Here is a 20,384-nt window from a genome sequence, read left to right on the forward strand (position 1 = left end):
CTGCTTGAAGCTCAACTTGAATTCAAACCCATGTATCTTGTATATTATGACTCGAACTTCACATACACATTTACTAACATGATACAACACCAAATTCATCCCATTGTGAAGCTCAAATCTCATGAATTAATTACATGCATGCCTCAAATCACACCAAACTTATTTCCAACATAACAATTTCATGTATCCAAAACTCATACTCTTGTGAATTGTACATGCATGTGAGATACAGCTCCCATTCTCAATTCACATGATGTAGAGATGACCAAAAGCATGAACTTCAATCAAAATTCAACATGGATCATGTATTTTAAGCTCCAACATACAAATTCATGGCAATTTCTTACATGCATGTGTGCATTGACTTCCAATTCATCAAAACCAACTCAATTTCATCATAATCAATTCAATTCATGTTCTTGATCACCACTCAACTTTGAATTCACAAAGTTACAAACTAAAATCCATGAATTTACTCACCTAAGGGCTTCAATTTCCACAATTGTAGTTAAATCTTGAGTCGAGCCTTCCAATTTCACAACTTTGAGCAAAACAAAAAATTCTCCCTCTCTCTCTAGAGTCAGCCTCTCCCTCTCTCTAGAGTATAAAATCTGATCTTGAGCTCAAAACTAAAGGAATGTGGGTGTATAATGCCCATTTTATAGTCCCTCTCTTAATCAAATTGATTAGAGTTAAATAATAGAGCTTAATTAATCATTCTGAATCTAATTGTTTTGATCCAAATCAGTTTCTAATTGCTTTTCACCACAGGGTCTAAAAATTATGTCAATCACAATGGCGTGGTCAATTTCGGGTTTTGTGGCCAGTAAGGCCTTCAAATTAAATTCTGAAGCAGATAATCAAGCAGGTTTTCCTACAGTGAACAGATAGAAATTCAAAACCACATATATTCATATAAATGGCACTCAAAATCATATCAAACACATAATCATAATCATAATTAAGATTAATTAGCATAATACGGACCAGGGTTATCACAGTCTTCCCCCTTTCAGGAAGTTTGGTCCTCTAAACTTATTTTACCTCCATCAGGAAACAAATTTGGATAGCGTAGTCACATTTCGTCTTCTTTTTCCCATGTAGCATCCGTCCCATATTGTTCTTTCCATTCCACTTTCACCATCGGGATGGACTTGCTTCTCAACTGTTTCACTTGCCGGTCAATGATTCGTTCCGGCCATTCTGCGTATTCCATATTTTTATCAAGAGCTATTCGGTGATAATCAATCACAAGAAATGGATCTCGGAGATAACCCCTCAACATCGACACATGAAACACATTATGGATTTGCTCGAATCCCGATGGCAAAACAACTCTATAAGTAACTGGACCAAGTTTTTCCAGAATCTGAAAGGGCCCAATGTAACGGGGAACCAATTTACCTTTCTTTCGAAATCCTACTTGGCCCTTCATCGGCGTCACACGAATAAACACATGATCACCGACCTCATATTCAAGAGGTCTTCTTCGAACATCCGCATAATTCTTTTGTCGACTCTGTGCTGTCTTGAGCCTTTGCTGAATAATTCGGACTTTCTCAGAAGTGTCTTGCACAATTTCGGGCCCAAGAAGAGCTCTATCCCCGACTTCTGTCCAACAAATTGGTGATCTACACCTTCTACCATTCAAAGCCTCGTATGGTGCCATACCGATGCTGGAGTGGAAGCTGTTATTGTGTGCAAACTCCGCTAGTGGCAAATAGTCTTCCCAACTCCCTTCAAAATCGAAAGCACACATTTTGAGCATGTCTTCTAAGGTCTGTATGGTTCATTCTGATTGTCCGTCTGTCTGTGGGTGGAATGCAGTACTAAACCTCAATTTTGTCCCCATAGCCCTTTGCAAACTTTTTCACAATCTAGACACAAGTTTTGGATCTCTATCCGAGAATATAGATACCGGAACACCGTGTAAACGAACAATCTCATCAACATATATAGTAGCCAGTTTATAAGCATCAAATGTAGTTCTAACAAGTAGAAAATGTGCAGATTTAGTCAGTCTATCAACTGCAACCCAAATAGAATCCATACCCCGACGAGTCCGAGGTAGACTAACAACAAAATCCATAGTCACATGCTCCCACTTCCATTCAGGAATAGGGAGAGGTTGAAGTAGACCACCCGGTTTCTGATGTTTAGCTTTAACCAGCTGACATTGAAGACATTTGGACACATACTCTGCAATTTCTTTCTTTATTTTAGGCCACCAATAGCTTTGTTTCAAATCCCGATACATTTTGTTATTGCCCAGATGCATAGCAAACACTGACTTGTCTCAAGGCATCAACAACTATATTGGCTTTCCCAGGGTGATACTGGATCTCAAGGTCATAGTCTTTTATCAATTCGACCCATCTTCTCTATCGCATATTTAACTCTTTCTGTGTAAAGAAGTATTTCAGACTTTTGTGATCTATGTAGACTTCACACTTTGCCCCATACAAATAATGCCGCTAGATTTTTAGAGCAAATACAACTGCGGCCAATTCTAAATCATGTGTTGGGTAGTTTTTCTCATGTGGTCTCAATTACCGGGAGGCATAAGCCATTACCCTTCCATTCTGCATTAATACACAACCCAAACCTTTATAAGATGCATCACTGAAAATTACAAAGTTTTCCGTGCCTTTGGGCAATGTCAACACTGGTGCAGTGGTCAGTCTCATTTTCAGTTCATGAAAGGTAGATTCTCTTTCGTCATTCCATTCAAACGGTTGCCCTTTGCCTGTCAGTTGGGTAAGAGGCACAACTATTTTCGAAAAATCTTTCACAAACCTCCGGTAGTACCCAACTAAGCCCAAGAAACTGCGGACTTCTGTTACATTTGCCGGCGTAGGCCAATCCACAATTGTCTCTATTTTCTGTGGGTCCACTGAAATCCCCTCTTTGTTGATAACATGCCCTAAGAAAATAACTTCATCTAACCAAAACTCACATTCTTTAGTTTGGCAAATAATTTCTTTTCTCTAAGTGTTTGCAAGACAGTTCTCAAATGATGTTCATGTTCAAGTCTATTCTTTGAATATATCAAGATATCATCAATAAAGACCACAACAAAATCATCAAGGTAGGTCTTAAATATCCAATTCATTAGGCCCATAAATGTTGCAGGAGCATTAGTCACCCCAAATGGCATAACAAGAAATTCATAATGGCCATACCTTGTCCGAAACGCAGTTTTCTCAACATCTTCTGCTTTCACTTTCAGCTGGTGATACCCGAATCTCAAATCAATTTTGGAAAACACTTGTGATCCTTACAACTGGTCAAACATGTCATCTATATGAGGTAAGGGATATTTATTCTTTACTATTACCTTATTCAGTTCTCAGTAGTCAATACACAAGCGCAAGGTTCCATCATTCTTCTTCACAAATAATACCGATGCACCCATGGTGAAGTTCTAGGTCGAATAAACCCTTTATCTAGTAAATCTTGCAATTGTTCCTTTAATTCTTTCATTTCAGTAGTAGCCATTCTGTAGGGAGTTTTAGAAATAGGCTGAGTGCCTGGCACAATTTTAATAGTAAACTCTATCTCCCTGTCCACCAATTCTCCTGGTAATTCACTTGGAAACAGATCTGGTTATTCACTAACAATAGGGTTGCTACTCAATTCATCAGTCACAATTTGTTTAGATAACACACAACACAGGTAACCCTGGCACCCCTTCCTGATCAATTTACATGCTTTCATTGTAGATATTAAGTAAGGTGGAGGCACTACCCCGTTACCCACAAACACAATTTCTTCCTGTTCCGATGGTTTAAACACAACCCGTTTTGTTACACAATCAATGGTGGCACAATATTTAGTTAACCAATCCATGCCGAGAATTACATCGAAATGTCTAAAGTTCAAGGGCAATAAGTCTACATACAGAATAGCATTCCCAATACGCATGTGACAAAATCGATATACAGATCCACACAACATAGATTCCCCGAACGGAGCACACATACATAGCGATATGGTAATGGTTCTAGAGGTCTACTCAGTCTAGATGCAAATGCACAAGTTACGAAATAATGCGTTGATCCAGAGTCAATAAACACAAAAGCATCCTGATTGCATATAGGAATAGTATCTGAGACAACAGCGTCAGCATTCCGTGTATCACCCGGAACAAGCGCAAAAACTCGTCCTCGCCTCACGGCATCTTCGGTAGTAGTAGATCTCATAGTATTCCCTGGTTTTGGGATTGACGCTGTCGAGCTAGCTGCTAACTTTCCACTATTTTGATTGTAATCTCGGGCCATAAGCCCCATTTTACCACATTTAAAACAAGCCCCTGACACGCGATAACAAACTCCACGGTGCTTTTTGCTACAAATATTGCACAGTGGAGAGGTATCTTGAGAAGAGTTAGAAGTACTTGAGGAGCCTGTATTTTGCTTCTTTGAAAATTTCTTCTTCGAGAAGAAGCCCTGTCTTTTATTACCTTTCCAGTCAGTTGTCGATTTGGCCTGTCTAGCTATGTTAGCTTCTGATATTATGGCCCGGTCTAGCACCCCAATATAGGTTTCCAACTTGAGGAGATTCACCCTTTCTAAAATGTCACTTCGAAGCCCACCTTCAAAATGCCTTGCTTTCTTATAGTCGGTATCGATCACATGTGGTGCAAACCTGGCCAATTCAGTGAATTTGGCCTCATACTCGGCTACTGTCATATTGTCTTGTTTCAGTTCCATGAACTCCGATACTTTCCTGTCACGAACACACTGGGGGAAGTACTTATTGTAGAAAACTTCCAGGAATCTAACCCAACTAATGTCTTTATGATTCTCACGCATTAACATCCACCATCTTCTTGCTTCATCTTCTAACATAAAGGCGGCTAAAAGTAATTTCTGTGTCTCTGAACAAGGAAACACTTCAAACAGCTTTTCAATGCCGAGAACCCATGCCTCGGCCTTTAATGGATCTAATCCCCCATGAAACTGTGGTGGTTTCATTTTCTTAAACTCTTTGGTGAGGGCTATTATTCGGTCATCATTCTGATTATCTTGCATAGGTGGTACTGGAGAAGGAGGCGGAGGATATGGTTGTTGCCACTGCTGTTGTTGCCTCAGTGTTTCTGCAATTTCCTGAATCAATCTTTCCATCATATCCATTCTGGCAGTAGAGGACACCTCTATTTCATCACCTCTTGTTCTCACCATTTGATTAGACTTGCATTGTTCTATATACAAAAGTTTCACAAGTATGCATATACTAAAGAGCATACATATTCACATAATTCGCAATACAAGTAAATCACAAACATATAGCACATAATCATTTATTTCAAAGCATTTAAACACAGTCTCAATCTTTACAAATTCCTACTTATCACATGAATGCATCATAGATCTTTTCTGGATGCTTATTGCTTTTTTGGACAAGTGTGTGAGTTATTAACTCGTGCTCTAATACCACTCTGTCATGACCCGAACCCGCCGCTATGGGTTAGGACATAACCAGCCAGAAATCAGGGGATTACCTACGGCTTCAAACCAAACAAGACATATCTCATCTGAGTAAAGGGGCCAAACGGAAGCAAATTTAAAACTTTTCTCCATAAAGCTGTGTTTATATGGCACATCATAACAATCCATATATATACCTGTTAATAACCCACATCAAAGGGATAATAACACAAAGTTCTGTACATACAGGATCATTCAAGTCTAAGTCAGTCAAACCTAAAGTTTATACACAAAAGTAATCCAATGTTTTCGCCGATATTACAAAACTATATCAAAAGAACAAAAGAGGCAAAGACAAGTCTCGTGCGTGAGACGTTTGGGCTGACTCTTCAAAACCTTAACTGTTTCTCACATATTTCACCGAGGCTGGGTTTAGACATCAATTGGTTCACCTACATACACATGAATGAGTGTGAGCGAAAGCCTAGTGAATAATATCAAACAAAGAAGGTACATGAATGAGATTCACATATATCAAACGGCCTTGGGCCCATTTAGTATTCTATTTCGTGCATTATTTAATACATTATGCGATTCAAGCCTGAACATATCAAACGGCCTCTGGTCCACTATATCCTTAACAGACGGCCTCAAGCCCAAATTATTGACGTCCAATGGCCTTTGGCCCAATCGTCCATGTCAAACGGCCTTTGGCCCCATCATTCATATCAAACGGTGTCCAACGGCCTTTGGCCCAATCAGTCATGTCAAACGGTGTCCAATGGCCTTTGGCCCAATCATTCATGTCAAACGGCCTTTGGCCCAACCATATGGCATAACAAATATTTGTCCACAATTCAATTTAACAAGCTTATAAGCCTAATATGGAAATAAGCATTTGGACAAATAACATCCTTCAAATATCTTTACTAAAATATTGCTCACAGTGTTCTGCCGGTGGATTTTCCCTGGAGCTCAACCCTACACATTACATAACACATATGGGCCACAATTGATTCAATTTGTTCTTAATTCATACATCCCTCTTAGGCTTTTTTTTCTTAATCGTTTAGTTCATTCATAACGCTCAATGCATGCCTAAGAGTACCTAGAAGTGAAAGAGAACGAAAAATGAAACACAGAACATCTTTACAAATTTTCTAAAACAGGGGCCCCGGTTTGAGCGTGGGTTTCGATGCTCGAGCGGACCCTCATGGTCTGCAAAAAAAATTGGTTGCCTCACTTCTACGCTCGAGCATGAATTCGGACGCTCGAGCTGAATGTCACACTACATGGCTCCCAGCTCGAGCATGAATATCCCCGCTCGAGCGGACATCCATGTCTGCAAAAGTGCTGGGAACCAGCATTTCACGCTCAAGCGGCCATTACCCCGCTCGAGCGGACATGCTGGATTCTGGAAATTCCAGCAAACTGCTTGAAGCTCAAGTTGCATTCAAACCCATGTATCTTGCATATTATGACTCGAACTTCACATACACATTTACTAACATGATACAACACCAAATTTATCCTATTATGAAGCTCAAATCTCATGAATTAATTACATGCATGCCTCAAATCACACCAAACTTATTTCCAACATAACAATTTCATGTATCCAAAACTCATACTCTTGTGAATTGTACATGCATGTGAGATACAGCTCCCATTCTCAATTCACATGATGTAGAGGTGACCAAAAACATGAACTTCAATCAAAATTCAACATGGATCATGTATTTCAAGCTCCAACATACAAATTCATGGCAATTTCTTACATGCATGTGTGCATTGACCTCCAATTCATCAAAACCAACTCAATTTCATCATAATCAATTTAATTCATGTTCTTGATCACCACTCAACTTTGAATTCACAAAGTTACAAACTGAAATCCATGAATTTACTAACCTAAGGGCTTCAATTTCCACAATTGTAGTTAAATCTTAAGTCTAGCCTTCCAATTTCACAACTTTGAGCAAAACACACAATTCTCTCTCTCTCTCTCTCTCTCTCTCCCTCTCTCTCTCTCTCTAGAGTCGACCTCTCCCTCTCTCTCTAGAGTATAAAATCTGATCTTGTGCTCAAAACTAAAGGAAGGTGGGTGTATAATGTCCCTTTTATAGTCCCACCCTTAATCAAATTGATTAGAGTTAAATAATAGAGCTTAATTAATCATTCTAAATCTAATTGTTTTGATCCAAATCAGTTTCTAATTGTTTTTCACCACAGGGTCTAAAATTTATGCCAATCATAATGGCGTGGTCAATTTCGGGTTTTGTGGCCGATAAGGCCTTCAATTTAAATTCTGATGCAGATAATCAAACAGGTTTTCCTACAGTGAACAGATAGAAATTCAAAACCACATATATTCATATAAATGGCACTCAAAATCATATCAAACGCCTAATCACAATCATAATTAAGATTAATTAGCATAATACGGACCAGGGTTATCACAGTCTTCCCCCTTTCAGGAAGTTTGGTCCTCCAAATTTATTTTACCTCCATCAGGAAACAAATGTGGATAGCGTAGTCACATTTCGTCTTCTTTTTCCCATGTAGCATCCATCCCATATTGTTCTTTCCATTCCACTTTCACCATCGGGATGGACTTGCCTCTCAACTGTTTCACTTGTCGGTCAATGATTCGTTCCGGCCATTCTGCGTATTCCATATTTTCATCAAGAGCTATCCGGTGATAATCAATCACAAGAAATGGATCTCGGAGATAACCCCTCAACATCGACACATGAAACACATTATGGATTTGCTCGAATTCCGATGGCAAAACAACTCTATAAGTAACTGGACCAAGTTTTTCCAGAATTTGAAACGGCCTAGTGTAACGGGGCGACAATTTGCCTTTCTTTCGAAATCCTACTTGGCCCTTCATCGGCGTCACACGAATAAACACATGATAACCGACCTCATATTCAAGAGGTCTTCTTCGAACATCCGCATAATTCTTTTGTTGACTCTGTGCTGTCTTGAGCCTTTGCTGAATAATTCGGACTTTCTCAGAAGTGTCTTGCACAATTTCGGGCCCAAGAAGAGCTTTATCCCCGACTTCTGTCCAACAAATTGGTGATCTGCACCTTCTACCATACAAAGCCTCGTATGGTGCCATACCGATGCTGGAGTGGAAGCTGTTATTGTATGCAAACTCTGCTAGTAGCAAATAGTCTTCCCAACTCCCTTGAAAATCTAAAGCACACATTTTAAGCATGTCTTCTAAGGTCTGTATGGTTCATTCTGATTGTCCATCTGTCTGTGGGTGGAATGCGGCACTAAATCTCAATTTTGTCCCCATAGCCCTTTGCAAACTTTTCCACAATCTAGACACAAATTTTGGATCTCTATCCGAGACAATAGATACCAGAACACCGTGTAAACGAACAATCTCATCAACATATATAGTAGCCAGTTTATAAGCATCAAATGTAGTTCTAACAAGTAGAAAATGTGCAGATTTAGTCAATCTATCAACTACAACCCAAATAGAATCCATACCTCGACGAGTCTGAGGTAGACCAACAACAAAATCCATAGTCACATGCTCCCAGTTCCATTTAGGAATAGGGAGAGGTTGAAGTAGACCGCCCGGTTTCTGATGTTCAACTTTAACCAGCTGACATTGAAGACATTTGGACACATACTCTGCAATTTCTTTCTTCACTTTAGGCCACCAATATCTTTGTTTCAAATCCCGATACATTTTGTTATTGCCCAGATGCATAGCAAACACTGACTTGTGAGCTTCATCTAGAACTCTTTTCTTTAGTTCCGAAATATCTGGGACACACATTCGGTTTCGAAATCTCAACACTTCGTTTTCAATGCTGAATTTTGCTTTCGGACTTGTCTCAAATTCATCAATCACTTTCTTGAGGAATTCATCCTCTTTTTGTTTTAGTTTAATCTCATCAATGATTGTCGGTTCGGCTGAAATTACGGCTCTCAGTCCGCCCTATTCGCATAATACTGCCTCAATCTCGGACTTCTCAAAATCTTGCAAGATTTCTTTCTGTTCAGTAAGTAAACAAGCCAAATTCCCCATCGATTTTCTGCTCAAGGCATCAACAACTGTATTGGCTTTCCCAAGGTGATACTAGATCTCAAGGTCATAGTCTTTTATCAATTCGAGCCATCTTCTCTATCGCATATTTAACTCTTTCTGTGTAAAGAAGTATTTCAGACTTTTGTGATCTGTGTAGACTTCACACTTTGCCCCATACAAATAATGCCGCTAGATTTTTAGAGCAAATACAACTGCGGCCAATTCTAAATCATGTGTTGGGTAGTTTTTCTCATGTGGTCTCAATTGCTGGGAGGCAGAAGCCATTACCCTTCCATTGTACATTAATACACAACCCAAACCTTTATAAGATGCATCACTGAAAATTACAAAGTTTTTCGTACCTGTGGGCAATGTCAACACTGGTGCAATGGTCAGTCTCGTTTTCAGTTCGTGAAAGGTAGATTCTCTTTCGTCATTCCATTCAAACGGTTGCCCTTTTCCTATCAGTTGGGTAAGAGGCACAACTATTTTCGAAAAGTCTTTCACAAACCTACTGTAGTACCCAACTAAGCCCATGAAACTGTGGACTTCTGTTACATTTGCCGGCGTAGGCCAATCCACAATTGCCTCTATTTTCTGTGGGTCCACTGAAATCCCCTCTTTGTTGATAACATGCCCTAAGAAAATAACTTCATCTAACCAAAACTCACATTCTTTAGTTTGGCAAATAATTTCTTTTCTCTAAGTGTTTGCAAGACAGTTCTCAAATGATGTTCATGTTCAAGTCTATTCTTTGAATATATCAAGATATCATCAATAAAGACCACAACAAAATCATCAAGGTAAGTCTTAAATATCCGGTTCATTAGGCCCATAAATGCTGCAGGAGCATTAGTCATCCCAAATGGCATAACAAGAAATTCATAATGGCCATACCTTGTCCGAAAACGCAGTTTTCTCAACATCTTCTGCTTTCACTTTCAGCTAGTGATACCCAAATCTCAAATCAAATTTGGAAAACACTTGTAATCCCTACAGCTGGTCAAACACGTCATCAATACGAGGTAAGGCATATTTATTCTTTACTGTTACCTTATTCAGTTCACGGTAGTCAATACACAAGCGCAAAGTTCCATCATTCTTCTTCACAAATAATACCGATGCACCCCATGGTGAAGTTCTAGGTCGATAAACCCTCTATCTAGTAAATCTTGCAATTGTTCCTTCAATTCTTTCATTTCAGCAGTAGCCATTCTGTAGGGAGTTTTAGAAATAGGTTGAGTGCCTGGCACAATTTCAATAGTAAACTCTATCTCCCTGTCCACCAATTCTCCTGGTAATTCACTTGGAAACACAACTGGGAATTCACTAACAATAAGGATGCTATTCAATTCATCAGTCATAATTTGTTCAGATAACACACAACACAGGCAACCCTAGCACCCCTTCCTGATCAATTTACATGCTTTCATTGCAGATAATAAGTAAGGTGGATGCACTACCCCGTTACCCACAAACACAATTTCTTCCTGTTCTGGTGGTTTAAACACAACCCGTTTTGTTACACAATCAATGGTGGCACAATATTTAGTTAATCGATCCATGCCCAGAATTACATCGAAATGTCTAAAGTTCAAGGGCAATAAATCTACATACAGAGTAGCATTCCCAACACGCATGTGACAAAACCGATATACAGATGTACGCAACACAGATTCCCTGAACGGAGAACACATACATAGCAATATGGTAATGGTTCTAGAGGTCTACTCAGTCTAGATGCAAATGCACAAGTTATGAAATAGTGCGTTGATCCAGAGTCAATTAACACAAAAGCATCCTGATTGCATATAGGAATAGTACCTGAGACAACGGCGTCAGCATTCCGTATATCACCCGGAACAAGCGCAAAAACTCGTCCTTGCCTCACGGCATCTTCGGTAGTAGTAGATCTTATAGTATTCCCTGGTTTTGGGATTGACGGTGTCGAGCTAGCTGCTAACTTTCCACTATTTTGATTGTAATCTCGGTCCATAAGCCCCGTTTTACTACATTTAAAACAAGCCCCTGTCACGCGATAACAAACTCCACGGTGCCTTTTGCTACAAATATTGCACATTGGAGAGGTATCTTGGGAAGAGTTAGAAGTACTTGAGGAGCCTGTATTTTGCTTCTTTGAAAATTTCATCTTCGAGAAGAAGCCCTATCTTTTATTACCTTTCCAGTCAGTTGTCGATTTGGCCTGTCTAGCTATGTTAGCTTCTGATATTATGGCCCGGTCTAGCACCATAATATAGGTTTCCAGGTTAAGGAGATTCACCCTTTCTAAAATGTCACTTCGAAGCCCACCTTCAAAATGCCTTGCTTTCTTATAGTCGGTATCGATCACATGTGGTGCAACCCTGGCCAATTCAGTGAATTTGGCCTCATACTCGGCTACTGTCATATTGTCTTGTTTCAGTTCCATGAACTCTGATACTTTCCTATCACGGACACACTGAGGGATGTACTTATTGTAGAAAACTTCCAGGAATCTCACCCAACTAATGTCTTTATGATTCTCACGCATTAACATCCACCATCTTCTTGCTTCATCTTCTAGCATAAAGGTGGCTAAAAGTACTTTCTGTGTCTCTGAACAAGGAAACACTTCAAACAGCTTTTCAATGCCGAGAACCCATGCCTCGGCCTTCAATGGATCTAATCCCCCATGAAACTGTGGTGGTTTCATTTTCTTAAACTCTTTGGTGAGGGCTATTATTCGGTCATCATTTTGTTTATCTTGCATAGGTGGTACTAGAGAAGGAGGCGGAGGATGTGGTTGTTGCCACTGCTGCTGTTGCCTTAGTGTTTCTGCCATTTCCTGAATCAATCTTTCCATCATATCCATTCTGGCAGTACAGGACTCCTCTATTTTATCACCTCTTGTTCTCACCATTTGATTAGACTTGCATTATTCTATACACAAAAGTCTCACAAGTATGCATATACTAAAGAGCATACATTTTCACATAATTCACAATACAAGTAAATCACAAACATATAGCACATAATCATTTATTTCAAAGGATTTATACACAGTCTCAATGTTTACAAATTCCTACTTATGACATGAATGCATCCTAGATCTTTTCTAGAGGCTTATTGCTTTTTTGGACAAGTGTGTGAGTTATTAACTCGTGCTCTGATACCACTCTGTCATGACCCGAACCCCGCCCCTACAGGTTAAGTACCTAACCGGCCAGTAATCAAGGGATTACCTACGTCCTCAAACCAAACAAGACATATCTCATCATAGTAAAGGGGCCAAACGGAAGCACATTTAAAACTTTTGTCCATAAAGTTGTGCTCATATGGCACATCATAACAGTCCATATATATACCTGTTAATAACTCGCATCAAAGGGATAATAACACAAATTTCTATACATATAGGATCATTCAAGTCTAAGTCAGTCAAACCCAAAGTTTATATGCAAAAGTAATCCAATGTTTTTGCCGATATAACAAAACTATATCAAAAAAACAAAAGAGGCAAAGACAAGTCTCGTGCGTGAGACGTTTGGGCTGACTCTTCAAAACCTTGACTGTTTCTCACATATTTCACCGAGGCTGGGTTTGGACATCCCTTGGTTCATCTACATACACATGAATGAGCGTGAGCAAAAGCCCAGTGAATAATATCAAGCAAAGAAGGTACATGAATGAGATTCACATATATCTAATGACCTTGGGCCCATTTAGTATTCTATTTCGTGCATTATTCAATACATTAGGCGATTCAAGCCAGAACATATCAAACGGTCTCTGGCCCACTACGTCCTTAACAGACGGCCTCAAGCCAAAATTATTGATGTCCAATGGCCTTTGGCCCAATCGTCCATGTCAAACGGCCTTTGGCCTGATCATTCATATCAAACGGTGTCCAACGGCCTTTGGTCCAATCATTCATGTCAAACGGTGTCCGACGGCCTTTGGCCCAATCATTCATGTCAAACGGCCTTTGGCCTAACCATATGGCATAACAAATATTTGTCCACAATTCAATTTAACAAGCTTATAAGACTAATATGGGAATAAGCATTTGGACAAATAACATACTTCAAATATCTTTACTAAAATATTACTCACAGTGTTCTGCCGGTGGATTTGCCCTGGAGCTCGACCCTACACATTACATAACACATATGGGTCACAATTGATTCAATCTATTCTTAATCCATACATCCCTCTTAGGCTTTTTTCTTAATCTTTTAATTCATTCATAACGCTCAATGCCTGTCTAAGAGTACTTAGAAGTGAAAGAGAACGAAAAATGAAACACAGAACATCTTTACAAATTTTCTAAAATAGGGGTCCCGGTTCGAGCGTGGGTTTCGACGCTCGAGCGGACCCTCATGGTCTGCAAAAAAATTGGTTACCTCACTTCTACGCTCAACCGTGAATTCGTACGCTCGAGCTGAATGTCACACAACATGGCTCCCTGCTCGAGCGTGAATATCCCCGCTCGAGCGGACATCCATGTCAGCAAAAGTGCTGGGAACTAGCATTTCACGCTCAAGCGGCCATTACCCCGCTCGAGCGAACATGTTGGATTCTGGAAATTCCAGCATACTGCTTGAAGCTCAACTTTCATTCAAACCCATGTATCTTGCATATTATGACTCGAACTTCACATACACATTTACTAACATGATACAACACCAAATTCATCCCATTATGAAGCTCAAATCTCATGAATGAATTACATGCATGCCTCAAATCACACCAAACTTATTTCCAACATAACAATTTCATGTATCCAAAACTCATACTCTTGTGAATTGTACATGCATGTGAGATACAGCTCCCATTCTCAATTCACATGATGTAGAGATGACCAAAAACATGAACTTCAATCAAAATTCAACATGGATCATGTATTTCAAGCTCCAACATACAAATTCATGGCAATTTCTTACATGCATGTGTGCATCGACTTCCAATTCATCAAAACCAACTTAATTTCGTCATAATCAATTCAATTCATGTTCTTGATCACCACTCAACTTTGAATTCACAAAGTTATAAACTAAAATCCATGAATTTACTCACCTAAGGGCTTCAATTTCCACAATTGTAGTTAAATCTTGAGTCTAGCCTTCCAATTTCACAACTTTGAGCAAAACACACAATTCTCTCTCTCTCTCTCTCTCTCTCTCTCTCTCTCTCTCTCTTGAGCATAAAATCTGATCTTGAGCTCAAAACTAAAGGAAGGTGGGTGTATAATGCCCCTTTTATAGTCCCTCTCTTAATCAAATTGATTAGAGTTAAATAATAGAGCTTAATTAATCATTCTGAATCTAATTGTTTTGATCCAAATTAGTTTCTAATTGTTTTTCACCACAGGGTCTAAAAATTATGCCAATCACAATGGCGTGGTCAATTTCGGGTTTTGTGGCCGGTAAGGCCTTTAATTTAAATTCTGAAGCAGCTAATCAAACTGGTTTTCCTACAGTGAACAGATAGAAATTCAAAACCACGTATATTCATATAAATGGCACTCAAAATCATATCAAACACATAATCACAATCATAATTAAGATTAATTAGCATAATACGGACCAGGGTTATCACAGTCTTCCCCCTTTCAGGAAGTTTGGTCCTCCAAACTTATTTGCCTCCATTAGGAAACAAATCTGGATAGCGTGTAGTCACATTTCGTCTACTTTTTCCAATGTGGCATCCGTCCCATATTGTTCTTTCCATTCCACTTTCACCATCGGGATGGACTTGCTTCTCTACTATTTCACTTGCCGGTCAATGATTCGTCGCGTCCATTCTGCGTATTCCATATTTTCATCAAGAGCTATCCAGTAATAATCAATCACAAGAAATGGATCTCGGAGATAACCCCTCAACATCGACACATGAAACACATTATGGATTTGCTCGAATCCCGATGGCAAAACAACTCTATAAGTAACTGGACCAAGTTTTTCCAGAATCTGAAATGGCCCAATGTAACGGGGCGACAATTTACCTTTTTTTCGAAATCCCACTTAGCCCTTCATCGGCGTCACACGAATAAACACATGATCACCGACCTCATATTCAAGAGGTCTTCTTCGAACATCCGCATAATTCTTTTGTCGACTCTGTGCTATCTTGAGCCTTTGCTGAATAATTCGGACTTTCTCAGAAGTGTCTTGCACAATTTCGGGCCCAAGAAGAGCTCTATCCCCGACTTCTGTCCAACAAATTGATGATCTACACCTTCGACCATACAAAACTCGTATGATGCCATACCGATGCTGGAGTGGAAGCTGTTATTGTATGCAAACTCTACTAGTGGCAAATAGTCTTTCCAACTCCCTTGAAAATATAAAGCACACATTTTGAGCATGTCTTCTAAGGTCTGTATGGTTCGTTCTGATTGTTCGTCTGTCTGTGGGTGAAATGCGGTACTAAACATCAATTTTGTCCCCATAGCCCTTTGCAAACTATTCCACAATCTAGACACAAGTTTTGGATCTCTATCCGAGAATATAGATACCGGAACACCGTGTAAACGAACAATCTCATCAACATATATAGTAGCCAGTTTATAAGCATCAAATGTAGTTCTAACAAGTAGAAAATGTGCAGATTTAGTCAGTCTATCAACTGCATCCCAAATAGAATCCATACCCCGACGAGTCCGAGGTAGACGAACAACAAAATCCATAGTCACATGCTCCCACTTCCATTCAGGAATAGGGAGAGGTTGAAGTAGACCGCCTGGTTTCTGATGTTTAGCTTTAACCAGCTGACATTGAAGACATTTGGACACATACTCTGCAATTTCTTTCTTTATTTTAGGCCACCAATAGCTTTGTTTCAAATCCCGATACATTTTGTTATTGCCCGGATGCATAGCAAACACTGACTTGTGAGCTTCATCTAGAACTCTTTTCTTTAGTTCCGAAATATCTGGGACACACATTCGGTTTCGAAACCTCAACACTTCGCTTTCAATGCTGAATTTTGCTTTCGGACTTGTCTCAAATTCATCAATCACTTTCTTGAGGAATACATCCTCTTTTTGTTTCAGTTTAATCTCATCAATGATTGTCGGTTCGGCTGAAATTACGGCTCTCAGTCCGCCCTATTCGCACAATACTACCTCAATCTCGGACTTCTCAAAATCTTGCAAGATTTCTTTCTATTCAGTAAGCAAACAAGCCAAATTCCCCATCGATTTTCTGCTCAAGGCATCAACAACTATATTGGCTTTCCCAGGGTGATACTGGATCTCAAGGTCATAGTCTTTTATCAATTCGACCCATCTTCTCTATCGCATATTTAACTCTTTCTGTGTAAAGAAGTATTTCAGACTTTTGTGATCTATGTAGACTTCACACTTTGCCCCATACAAATAATGCCGCTAGATTTTTAGAGCAAATACAACTGCGGCCAATTCTAAATCATGTGTTGGGTAGTTTTTCTCATGTGGTCTCAATTGCCGGGAGGCATAAGCCATTACCCTTCCATTCTGCATTAATACACAACCCAAACCTTTATAAGATGCATCACTAAAAATTACAAAGTTTTCCGTACCTGTGGGCAATGTCAACACTGGTGCAGTGGTCAGTCTCATTTTCAGTTCATGAAAGGTAGATTCTCTTTCGTCATTCCATTTAAACGGTTGCCCTTTGCCTGTCAGTTGGGTAAGAGGCACAACTATTTTCGAAAAGTCTTTCACAAACCTCCTGTAGTACCCAACTAAGCCCATGAAACAGTGGACTTCTGTAACGTTTGCCAGCGTAGGCCAATCCACAATTGCCTCTATTTTCTGTGGGTCCACTGAAATCCCCTCTTTGTTGATAACATGCCCTAAGAAAATAACTTCATCTAACCAAAACTCACATTCTTTAGTTTGGCAAATAATTTCTTTTCTCTAAGTGTTTGCAAGAGAGTTCTCAAATGATGTTCATGTTCAAGTCTATTCTTTGAATATATCAAGATATCATCAATAAAGACCACAACAAAATCAAGGTAAGTCTTAAATATTCGGTTCATTAGGCCCATAAATGCCGCAAGAGCATTAGTCACTCCAAATGGCATAACAAGAAATTCATAATGGCCATACCTTGTTCGAAATGCAGTTTTCTCAACATCTTCTGCTTTCACTTTCAGCTGGTGATACCCGAATCTCAAATCAATTTTGGAAAATACTTGTGATCCCTACAAATGGTCAAGCAGGTCATCAATACGAGGTAAGGGATTTTTATTCTTTACTGCCACCTTATTCAGTTCTCAGTAGTCAATACACAAGCGCAAGGTTCCATCATTCTTCTTCACAAATAATACCGGTGCACCCCATGGTGAAGTTCTAGGTCGAATAAACCGTCTATCTAGCAAATGTTGCAATTGTTCCTTCAATTCTTTCATTTTAGCAGTAGCCATTCTGTAGGGAGTTTTAGAAATAGGCTGAGTGCCTGGCACAATTTCAATAGTAAACTCTATCTCCCTATCCACCAATTCTCCTGGTAATTCACTTGGAAACACATCTGGGAATTCACTAACAATAGGGATGCTACTCAATTCATTAGTCACAATTTGTTCAGATAACACACAACACAGGTAACCCTGGCACCCCTTCCTGATCAATTTACATGCTTTCATTGCAGATATTACGTAAGGTGGAGGCACTACCCCGTTACCCACAAACACAATTTCTTCCTGTTCCAGTGGTTTAAACACAACTTGTTTTGTTACACAATCAATGGTGGCACAATATTTAGTTAACCAATCCATGCCCAGAATTACATTGAAATGTCTAAAGTTCAAGGGCAATAAGTCTACACACGGAATAGCATTCCCAATACGCATGTGCATAACCGATATACAGATGCACACAACACAGATTCCCCGGACGGAGCACACATACATAGCAATATGGTAATGGTTCTAGAGGTCTACTCAGTCTAGATGCAAATGCACAAGTTACGAAATAGTGCGTTGATCCAGAGTCAATTAACACAAAAGCATCCTGATTGCATATAGGAATAGTACCTGAGACAACGGCGTCAGCATTCCGTGTATTGCCTGGAACAAGCGCAAAAACTCGTCCTTGCCTCACGGCATCTCCGGTAGTAGTAGATCTCATAGTATTCCCTGGTTTTGGGATTGACGCTGTCGAGCTAGCAGCTAACTTTCCACTATTTTGATTGTAATCTCGGGCCATATGCCCCGTTTTACCACATTTAAAACAAGCCCCTGACACGCGATAACAAACTCCACGGTGCCTTCTGCTACAAATATTGCACATTGGAGAGGTATCTCGGGAAGAGTTAGAAGTACTTGAGCAGCCTGTATTTTGCTTCTTTGAAAATTTCTTCTTCAAGAAGAAGCCCTGTCTTTCATTACCTTTCCAGTCAGTTGTCGATTTGGCCTGTCTAGCTATGTTAGCTTCTGATATTATGGCCTGGTCTAGCACCCCAATATAGGTTTCCAGCTTGAGGAGATTCATCCTTTCTAAAATGTCACTTCGAAGCCCACCTTCAAAATGCCTTGCTTTCTTATAGTCGGTATCGATCACATGTGGTGCAAACCTGGCCAATTCAGTGAATTTGGCCTCATACTCGGCTACTGTCATATTGTCTTGTTTCAGTTCCATGAACTCTGATACTTTCCTATCACGGACACACTGAGGGAAGTACTTATTGTAGAAAACTTCCAGGAATCTCACCCAACTAATGTCTTTATGATTCTCACGCATTAACATCCACCATCTTCTTGCTTCATCTTCTAGCATAAAGGCGGCTAAAAGTAATTTCTGTGTCTCTGAACAAGGAAACACTTCAAACAGCTTTTCAATGCCGAGAACCCATGCCTCGGCCTTCAATGGATCTAATCCCCCATGAAACTGTGGTAGTTTCATTTTCTTAAACTCTTTGGTGAGGGCTATTATTCGGTCATCATTCTGATTATCTTGCATAGGTGGTACTGGAGAAGAAGGCGGAGGATGTGGTTGTTGCCACTGCTGCTGTTGCCTCAGTGTTTCTGCCATTTCCTGAATCAATCTTTCCATCATATCCATTCTGGCAGTAGAGGACTCCTCTATTTCATCACCTCTTGTTCTCACCATTTGATTAGACTTGCATTATTCTATATACAAAAGTTTCACAAGTATGAATATACTAAAGAGCATACATAGTCACATAATTCGCAATGGAAGTAAATCACAAACATATAGCACATAATCATTTATTTCAAAGCATTTAAACACAGTCTCAATGTTTACAAATTCCTACTTATCACATGAATGCATCCTAGATCTTTTCTAGATGCTTATTGCTTTTTTGGACAAGTGTGTGAGTTATTAACTCGTGCTCTGATACCACTCTATCATGACCCGAACCCACCCCTATGGGTTAAGGACATAACCGGCCAGTAATCAAGGGATTACCTATGGCCTCAAACCAAACAAGACATATCTCATCAGAGTAAAGGGGCAACGGAAGCAAATTTAAAACTTTTGTCCATAAAGCTGTGCTTATATGGCACATCATAACAGTCCATATATATACCTATTAATAACTCACATCAAAGGGATAATAACACAAAGTTCTGTACATAGAGGATCATTCAAGTCTAAGTTAGTCAAATCCAAATTCTATATACAAAAGTAATCCAATGTTTTCGCCGATATAACAAAACTATATCAAAAGAACAAAATAGGCAAAGACAAGTCTCGTGCGTGAGACGTTTGGGCTGACTCTTCAAAACCTTAACTGTTTCTCACATATTTCACCGAGGCTCGGTTTGGGCATCCCTTGGTTCACCTACATACACATGAATGAGCGTGAGCAAAAGCCCAGTGAATAATACCAAACAAAGAAGATACATGAATGAGATTCACATATATTAAACGGCCTTGGGCCCATTTAGTATTCTATTTCGTGCATTAT

General features: G+C 39.6%; 1 protein-coding gene across 1 annotated transcript in view; it reads right to left on the minus strand.

The window, feature by feature from the left end:
• LOC145795954 (uncharacterized) overlaps nucleotides 1-12,019 on the minus strand; it is a 29,500-nt gene extending 17,481 nt beyond the window's left edge. The window contains exons 1-2 of the mRNA XM_082880906.1: nucleotides 11,668-12,019; nucleotides 11,314-11,415 (exon numbers count right to left, since the gene is read on the minus strand). Coding sequence (XP_082737032.1) covers nucleotides 11,314-11,415; nucleotides 11,668-12,019 — 454 coding nt within the window. The remainder of the gene's footprint in view (nucleotides 1-11,313; nucleotides 11,416-11,667) is intronic.
• Between the last annotated feature and the right edge of the window lie 8,365 nt (nucleotides 12,020-20,384).

This window comes from Camellia sinensis, chromosome 7 (assembly GCF_055761805.1).
Source record: "Camellia sinensis isolate YWXY chromosome 7, ASM5576180v1, whole genome shotgun sequence".
Lineage (NCBI taxonomy): Eukaryota > Viridiplantae > Streptophyta > Magnoliopsida > Ericales > Theaceae > Camellia > Camellia sinensis.